The following is a 9,159-nucleotide window of genomic DNA, read 5'->3' on the forward strand; positions in this document are numbered from 1 at the left end:
AAACATTTTATTTGAACATAAGTACACTTATTTTGTGTTTTTGATTAATTAATAAAATAAAATAATAATAATAATATTAAAAGCATTTCATGAGTTTAGTATATAGACACGAAAATGAGAAAGATATTGAGTGACATGTGTTTTTTGTTTGCATCACTAGACAATTAGCGTTCTTATTTGAATTTAATGAATTTTTTTTGGGATAAAAGTAAGCAGGTCTATGAATATGTATTAATCAAATGTTTAGCATATCGCATTTATTTAACTCAAAATAAGTTGGGTACAATTTGTAAGAAAATATATAAGAGAATATCTGACGAACACCGATTCAGTACATTTAAAACATTCCCGTTCAGAGGTAGAACGTATTTAAAATGCTAAAATCCCGAATTGCGTTGCTTTGGGCACTGCTGGCATTGAGTTCATATGGAGCTTTGGCGGAGACCGAATCAGTTTGTCTTTTGGAGGATCCGCCCAATCAGTGCGGCGGATTCTGCCTAGGAGTATTGACGCCAGTGTTGAATCACTTGACTTTGTCGCAGGATCAGAGGAATGTGAGTGAGGTGAGCAAGGCAAACGAAGTCCTGGTGCGACAGTACACCATGGAAAGTCAACTGGCCTCACTGGAGAACCAGCAAAGGACTTCGGGTGTTAACCAGCAGAACTTAACGGAGAGACAGGATGAATTGGAAAGCCAACTGGCAGCCTTGCGGGAAACATTAACCACAGTGGAAGTGAAAATTAAATATCTGGGATTCGAGCAAATCGGCTCGAAATACTATTACGTTGAGAAGTACTCAGAGAAGAGTTGGTCGAGTGCTTCAAAAACTTGTCGCCAGATGGGAGGGCACCTTGCTGAATTTAAGGACGAAAAGGAACTGATCGACATTCAGGCGATTCTCAAGAAGGACACACACTATTGGCTGGGAATTAACGATTTGGTTAAAGAGGGTGAATACATGTCAATGTCCTCCGGAAAACCAGCTTCTTTTATAAAATGGGCCACTGGCAGTCCCACCCAATTGACCACTAATAACTGCCTATTTCTTTTAATGGTGGAATGATCGATTACCCTTGTAGCTACAGTTTTCTGTTTATTTGCCAGACAGAGGAAGAATATTAGTTGGAAATAAAAGAAAAACTGGGTTGTCATTATTAATAGCAACACAATTATGTAATCCATTGTATAGAATTGTATAGGTTTAAAAACAAATAAACTCTGGAAGTTTTATGACCAGGATTAGTTTCCTATAAATCTGCGTTTAAATGTTGGCTTGTAATTTCGGGTCGATTTTTTGACAATTTTGATGATGGTACCCCTTTCAATTTTTCACAAAAATGGATGTTTGTAGAAAAATGACCTAAGCCAAGCACTTTAATTTGCATAACTTTTCTCTCAGAAATCCGATTTTAAAAAGGCATACCTCCTAAGGTTTGTGGTTAAATTTCCTAAGATTCTGCGTTCAAATTACAGTCTTGAACTTTGTGTTGATTTTCTAAGCGATTTAATGAAATTTGAATTTTTTAAAAATACGTTGCAGAAAAGTGACTATAGTCCAGCACATTTAATTCCATAACTTTTCTTACAGATATCCGATTTGAAAAATACTTTATTCTGAAGATTTTTGGATTAGTTTCCTATAAATCTGCATTTAAATGTTGGCTTGTAATTTCGGGTCGATTTTTTACAATTTTGATGATGGTACCCCTTTCAATTTTTCACAAAAATGGATGTTTGTAGAAAAATGACCTAAGCCAAGCACTTTTAATTGCATAACTTTTCGCTCGGAAATGCGATTTTAAAAAGGCATACCTCCTAAGGTTTGTTGTTAAATTTCCTAAGATTCTGCGTTCAAATTACAGTCTTGAACTTTGTGTTGATTTTCTAAGCGATTTAATGAAATTTGAATTTTTTAAAAAAAGGCGTTGCAGAAAAATGAACCAAAACCAGCACATTTAATTCCATAACTTTTCTTACAGTTATCCGATTTGGAAAAGACTTAATTCTGGAGGTTTTTGGATTAGTTTCAAATAAATCTGCCTTTAAATATTGGTTTGTGATTTCGGGTCGATTTTTTGACAATTTTGATGATGGTACCCCTTTCAATTTTTCACAAAAATGGATGTTTGTAGAAAAATGACCTAAGCCAAGCACTTTAATTTGCATAACTTTTCTCTCAGAAATCCGATTTTAAAAAGGCATACCTCCTAAGGTTTGTAATTAAATTTCCTAAGATTCTGCGTTCAAATTACAGTCTTGAACTTTGTGTTGATTTTCTAAGCGATTTAATGAAATTTGAATTTTTAAAAAAAGGCGTTGCAGAAAAGTGAACCAAAACCAGCACATTTAATTCCATAACTTTTCTTACAGTTATCCGATTTGGAAAAGACTTAATTCTGGAGGTTTTTGGATTAGTTTCAAATAAATCTGCCTTTAATATTGGTTTGTAATTTCGGGTCGATTTTCTTGAAATTTTGATGATGGTACCCCTTCAACTTTTTCCAAATATGGATGTTGGTCGAAAAATGACCTAAACCCAGTTCCTTTAATTGCAGAACTTTTCTCTCAGATATCCGATTTTAAAAAGGCATACCTCCTAAGGTTTGTGGCTTAGTGTTCTAAGATTCTGCATTCAAATTTTACTCTTGTATTTTGCGTTGAGCGAATTTAATTCCATAACTTTTCTTACAGATATCCGATTTGAAAAATACTTTATTCTGAAGATTTTTGGATTAGTTTCCCATAAATCTGCATTTAAATGTTGGCTTGTAATTTCGGGTCGATTTTTTTGGAAATTTTGATGATGGTACCCCTTTCAATTTTTCCCAAATATGGATGTTTGTCGAATAATAACCTGAACCCAGCACTTTTAATGGCATAACTTTTCGCCCGGAAATCCGATTTTAAAAAGCATACCTCCTAAGGTTTGTGGTTAAATTTCCTAAGATTCTGCGTTCAAATTTTTTAAAAAAAGGCGTTGCAAAAAAGTGACTTAAGTCCAGCCAATTTAATTCCATAACTTTTCTCTCAGACATTCGATTTGAAAAAGACTTAACTTTAAAGGTTTGAGAGTTATCAGTTGTAGTAGTGTGAGTCTTGTCGAAAATCGCTTCCTTTCTTGTTTAAATCAATTTAACTGAAAAAGAATAAAAACGTCTTGGATCATGCTGTAACATTTATGCATTTTTATATAATTCATTAGCTTATATATATTACTTTCCTAACGATTACTAAATATAACCGGTTAACTTTACATTGCACTTTTGATCAAACAAACGACGCAGAAAAAGTGAAACTTCCTTGATTCTCCGATCTTTCCAGTAGCACAAATACTATTTGTTTAAACAATTATAAGCATACGTTTTAAATGCGAGCATTGAGAGAGCGGAGAGGCCAAGAAAATTCGTCATATACTTTGTTGTTTGTTCGCTATCGGACTTTTTCACACATTGTCCGAGTTTCAGAGAACCCCGAACCTCGGCCTAAAGTGAAAATTATCAAAATTTAATGTGGCGTCCGCTCTGGATCTGCAGTCATTCGTGTCGCGGGCTTCCAACGGAGCAGATCGAAAGTTACGGCTACTGATTGCGGACTGTGGACTACGGGTGAAAGGATTACGAGAAAAAGGATTACGCGAAAAGGATACGCGATGAGGCAGTTACTAGTTTACGCGTTAATTTCGGGCTTGTTTTACTTTTCCGAAGGTAAAATACGATAGGAAGTGAAGTGTGGACTTTGAATTAATAGGACCTGGGTTTCAAAAATATACTTTATATAAAAGTTTTTTATTTTGATAATATTAAATACATGATTTACATTAAATAAGCTTGCAGGAAAATTGTAATCAGCTTTTATTACATTAAGTCCACCAAATATTGCGTATTTTTAAAGTCAGAGAAATGCCGTTTAAATCGATGTGATTAAAAAAACAAGTTTAACATTAAATAGATGACTTACATAAAATCAAATTATAAAAGAACTCCAGAAAATAGTGCTAATTCAAACAATCAATACTATCTATTAATATATTAAATAAAAGTAAAAAAAATGCTGTTAAAATAGATGTGACTTACCCCATGTTAATGTGTGTATTTTTTCCATTTCCGTATCCTATGTTTCCCTTTTTCTGGACTGGATCAAAGGCAAACCGTGCCCTGAAAAGACACGCCCCCACAAAACCCGCTGCGACGCGTTCTACAAGTGCCGCGAACTGCCATCCAGTTCGCATGTGTGGATTCCGGTGAGATGCAACGAGGGACTGGTCTACGAATCCACTTTGGGCAGTTGCGTCCTCCCTGGCGAGGATTGGGAATGCATCACTCCTAGCGAAATGAGCTCAACCCAAGCGCCGGGCAGAACGGACTCCGACATATTAATAGTCAACGATATGAATGAGGCGGGTTTGCTGTTGAGTGAGAACAGCCACAAGGACGATGGCACCGTGGAAATTGTCCTAGACTCCGTCATGAGCAGCGAGGAGGATGAGGAGGCGGTGAGGAATGGGCCACATTCGGAGGAGGACATCTCCTCCAGTCACAATTTCGATTCCAGTGGCGATGGTGAGCTGGTGGAACTGGATTCTCCAGCACCAAAGCCCGAGAATCGCGAGGAAATGGCTGCCGTCAATAGTATGGAGCACAGAACCGAGGTTGAGAAACTAAAAACCGAACTCAAACAGGTGGCTGGCATTAGTGAGATAGCCAAGCCAGGATCGCCCATCGATCCCAATTTGACAGCTCATCTGCAGAGATTATCGCAATTGATTGATGGATTGCAACAGACTTATCAGAAAACCGATAAACCCCAGGCGGAAATGCGTCCAGATCAGTTGAATGCCTTCCTGGCACACTTTGACATTAAAAATAGGTACGAAATGATGAACCCCATGGAGCAGACTACTCAAATAACTACCAGTACTACCACCACAGAAGAACCCAAAACTACCCCTAAATTACCAGAACCCAATTTGAATAAGAGTCGACTGCAGGAGCACTTAAGTCATCATCGCCTGCAGCCAGAAACCAAGCTAATGCTCTCCAATAGTCTGCCATACTCCACACATGGCAGTACTGGCCAGGGTTATGCCAACTCACAGATTGTGGTGAATCGTCCCGAGGGTTCGGTGATGTTTGCCCTGCCCTCCGGATACGGAATGAGTCAGGAACAGGCTGGTGGCAATGCCTATGCCAACCACCATCCCGTTCAAAGTCACGAGTACAGCGATCACGAACCCAAGATATCAGAGGACACTTTAAAGACAGTTCTTGAGCTGTCCAAGCAGATGATAGCTGCCCAAAACCTGCCCAAAGTGCTGCCCAATCCGGGATTTAATGGTGCCTATTATCAGCCCATTTTGCAGCCTGTTTTTGTTTCGCCCCAAGGCAATCCCTTTCAGCAGTACTATGGCATGCCACCTCCATTAAATCCACACTATATGCAGAACAAAAAGCACTCTTCTGGAGGAAGTTCATCGGGATATAATAAACCCAGCACTACTATCATACACAACAATGTGATACCTGTGCATTTATCCAGCACGAACTCGGGGGAAAAGGAGGTTCTGGACACATATGGCAACAGTTTGGGGGTATATCCGAGTATGGATAAGCATGTGACATCCAATCAAGAGTATATGACCACGGGTAGGCCAATTTCGGTGACTACAACAGCTAGTACTTATGGCTCGCAGTCTCCGTTTGCCAGCGATTATACCTTAACCACTCCAAGACCCTTTGAACAGCAACCCTCAGCCGCCACTGTGGCCACCTATTACACACCAAGTCCCCATTTGGGTGAGCACAATGCCAATAGGGTGTATCAGCCCACAGAAAGCTATCCCACCATGAATATGCCCAGACCAATGGACATGTTCCCGGGACAAATCGATGCGGACAGGGTGAGCATACGACCCAATTCGCAGAAAATCGAAAGCATGGAGATGGATGAAGATATGATTAAGGCCAACTATGGCAGTGGGAATGCCAATGCGAATGGGAATGGGAATGGGAATGGGAATGGGAACACTCTTCCTCACGTACTGACCTACAGCAGCGACATGAGCCAGCAATTAGCATCTGGCAGTGGATATCTGGAGCAGAGTTATAACCATCAGCAGCACCAACAGCACCAGCAGCAGCAGCACCATCATCGTCATCCATATATGCCCAGGCCCACGATGAGCAGTAGTATCTATAGTGATACGGATGGCCATATGGAGATGAGCATGTATACCAGTAGTCCAAATATAAACCCTTTCAAAGCGGAGAACTTAAAGTACCCTGGGAGTAACTCCCCCAATGGACAGCTGGTAAACTTCAATGGCAACTTTATCAGCCTGGATGTGTTTCAGAAATCCATACTCCCACTGATGACCAAGTCCTCCTCTGCTTTGAATGAGCTGGGAAATGTGGAGGTGATCACGTGTCAGCCGGGCGTAAGGCAGCCCAATCAAACGGACTGCACTCGCTACTTTGTGTGCAGCAAAAAGGATGGCAAGGTCCTGTCCTACTCATGTCCACCCTATACAGGCTTCAATAAGCAGACCAGGATCTGCGATGCCCCCACTTATGCCCAGTGTGGTAATGCGATGCCTGCCTTCAATGGCTATACCATAGATAGTAATAGAAGACTTCAGATGGAGGCCATCAAGATGTTGAGTGAGGCCAAGAGAAGGCAAGAGGCGGCCTTGAAGGCCCAAAGTATTGCCAATCTGCTGCAGCAGTATGGTAACAGTCAACAGCAGGTGGGAAATGGCATCTCCTCCAATATAGAAAATGATCCTGTGGACTCGTATGCAATTAATCTTCCTGAAGTTAATTTGGCCACCACCACCAGTAGACCCACCATTATTCAGAGCAATCAAAATCAGAATATTGGCTCATCAGGTCCCGCAAAAAAGAGGAAATACTACTGCAAGGAGGGCGACAAAATCCCCGATCAAACCTCCATTTCCAGCTACTTCGTGTGCTACAAGAATGCCCAGGGCCAGATGAAGGGCCATAAGATGAGCTGCTCCAAGAGCCTGCTCTTCTGCCCCAAAACCCTCATGTGCACCCTCGCCTCCAAGTGCACCGATTAGCCGATTAGCCGATTAACCGATTAACCTGTTAAATTGTTGAGAATTTTTCCACATTTGCCACCTAATGTTACTTATGTCTAGTTGCTAAGTTATTTATGCTAGTTTTAGTTGAGACCGAAACGAGATCCATTAAACCACAGAAAAAACACAAAAATATATATAAGTTTTCTTTTTTTGGGAAAGTTTTCTCGGCTTGTTCTAGACCAAATAAGACCTTGCCCTTCCGGTTTCTGGGTTTCCAGCTTGAAAAACTGACCTTCTTAAATGGCTCTTCGAATGTGATATATGCCAGGCGGTCACTAAAATTCAGGGGCGGAGTTGGGTCTTTAAGGGTACTTAAAATAATGGATGAAAGTTAATTCAAGATTTTACCAAGGACATTTGTTTTTAATTTAAAACAAGTAATACGTCTTTCCTTCATTCATTTTAAATATTTTTCTTTCATCTTTTATTCACTATAAAGTAATTAGTTACGACTATACACTTAAATTATTGAATTCAAGGTTATTAAAGGTTTGGGCAAATTTCTTAAATTTTTTTTAAGTACACCTACTCTTGGAAAAACCTGTTAGAAAAGTTTCATAAACAAAATTGAAACACTGAAGTTATAAAATATTTATTATGTACACTGGGCAGTTATAAAATGAATTTGAACAACATTTACGTTCTTCAAGTTAATTCCGCCCCTGTTTTTGGTCTCCGACTAAAAAGATTTTCACTTTTTTAATGTCTCCATGAAGCTCTTACTTGTTTATGTTTTAGTACGCTGCCCAAATGGTCGTTATTACATGAAACACTTGACATTTACGCTCGTGAAGTGAAGATCTAGTTTTATTATAATTCGCATGTGTGGCATAAAAATGAGTGCAAATGTACTAAGTAAATATAGTATTTGGTTGTGGACCGGTTTATAGCGTGTTACTAGTACGACAGATTTGTGAACTTTTATGAATGAATATAAATAATAATCACTTAATAGGGCAAATTTGGTGACTTTTTAAAAAAACTTAGAAGTTATTCAAAATTAAATCTTATTAAAACTTAAACTAGTTAGTTTCCATACTGCATTCATAAGTAATCAAATTTTTCCGTTTTTAACAAAATCCATATTTATGCTTTAAATCTCAAAGAAACTTGGATTGGTTTAGTCACCGAAGCATATATTTACGTTGGGACACCCACTCTCCAAGCATCGGTGGTTCAGTGGTAGAATGCTCGCCTGCCACGCGGGCGGCCCGGGTTCGATTCCCGGCCGATGCAACGATATTTTTTTGTTTTTTTATTCAGTAAACTTGTTAAATAAAAATACCACTTTTTTTTATTTTGTTAATTAATTTGAAATAAAATACTAATAAACTCATGTTAAGTGAATTTTATATTATAATACAATATCCCTTTCTCGAACCATTCGGCTGCTTATGTTTATGTTTTAATCATTTACTAAGATCACTTGAGTACCGAGTAAAAAATATAAAAAAAAATCGTTGCATCGGCCGGGAATCGAACCCGGGCCGCCCGCGTGGCAGGCGAGCATTCTACCACTGAACCACCGATGCTTGGTGTGTGGGTGTCCAAATGTACATATATGCCCCCGTGACTAAATCAATCCAAGATTGTTCGGTGAAATATACCAATCTTTCCTCACTCAACAATCTACAACTGGCTGTGCCTAAAAATAACCCTTATCTCTTAAAGTTCAAATTAAAAGCCGCCAAACAAAAACTTAAAGTTTAACCTTCGGCTTGAAGGTTTTTCTTTTCAAACTTTCTTTTGGTTCTTGCATTTCACTTTCATCTATGCCATCCCCAAAGATATTACCCAACAAACCACGAAGATGCTGCTTTTGACCCTGCCCGGAGAGATTTTTGGCTTTTGGCGCGCGTACCCCTCTAGAAAGTGACAGTTTCGGTGCACACTTCTAGGTAAAATCCACTTTCTCCTTCGACCGCACTCAGGCCCTTCCGTGCTATCCACACTCTAATTAGTTGCTAATAATTGTTTAAATGTCGACGCACACACATTTGGGCACACTTGACTGGATGAGCACGCGTTTTGACGGCTAGAAACTGTTGATGATTTG

The 9,159-nt window shown here is 39.2% G+C and overlaps 2 protein-coding genes and 2 non-coding genes across 5 annotated transcripts; 3 read left to right on the forward strand and 1 right to left on the reverse strand.

Annotated features, from left to right (window-relative positions):
- Positions 1-326: 326 nt before the first annotated feature.
- Positions 327-1,186, forward strand: LOC128262620 (accessory gland protein Acp29AB). The gene has a single exon (XM_052996990.1). The coding sequence runs from the start codon at positions 375-377 to the stop codon at positions 1,062-1,064; it is 690 nt and encodes a 229-aa protein (XP_052852950.1). The 5' UTR covers positions 327-374; the 3' UTR covers positions 1,065-1,186.
- Positions 1,187-3,050: 1,864 nt separating this feature from the next.
- LOC128262590 (uncharacterized) lies at positions 3,051-7,218 on the forward strand. Of its 2 annotated transcripts, XM_052996931.1 has the most exons (3): positions 3,051-3,072; positions 3,535-3,705; positions 4,144-7,218. In XM_052996931.1, the coding sequence occupies exons 2-3, from the start codon at positions 3,651-3,653 to the stop codon at positions 7,077-7,079; spliced, it is 2,991 nt and encodes a 996-aa protein (XP_052852891.1). In that variant the 5' UTR covers positions 3,051-3,072; positions 3,535-3,650; the 3' UTR covers positions 7,080-7,218. The 2 variants fall into 2 exon arrangements, with proteins under 2 accessions (XP_052852891.1, XP_052852890.1); XM_052996930.1 differs by lacking the exon at positions 3,051-3,072 and having other exon boundaries at positions 3,176-3,705.
- Positions 7,219-8,268: 1,050 nt separating this feature from the next.
- Trnag-gcc (transfer RNA glycine (anticodon GCC)) lies at positions 8,269-8,339 on the forward strand. The gene has a single exon. It is a non-coding gene; the product is annotated as a tRNA-Gly (tRNA).
- A 225-nt stretch (positions 8,340-8,564) lies between these two features.
- Positions 8,565-8,635, reverse strand: Trnag-gcc (transfer RNA glycine (anticodon GCC)). The gene has a single exon. It is a non-coding gene; the product is annotated as a tRNA-Gly (tRNA).
- Between the last annotated feature and the right edge of the window lie 524 nt (positions 8,636-9,159).

Source organism: Drosophila gunungcola, unplaced genomic scaffold (assembly GCF_025200985.1).
Source record: "Drosophila gunungcola strain Sukarami unplaced genomic scaffold, Dgunungcola_SK_2 000001F, whole genome shotgun sequence".
NCBI lineage: Eukaryota > Metazoa > Arthropoda > Insecta > Diptera > Drosophilidae > Drosophila > Drosophila gunungcola.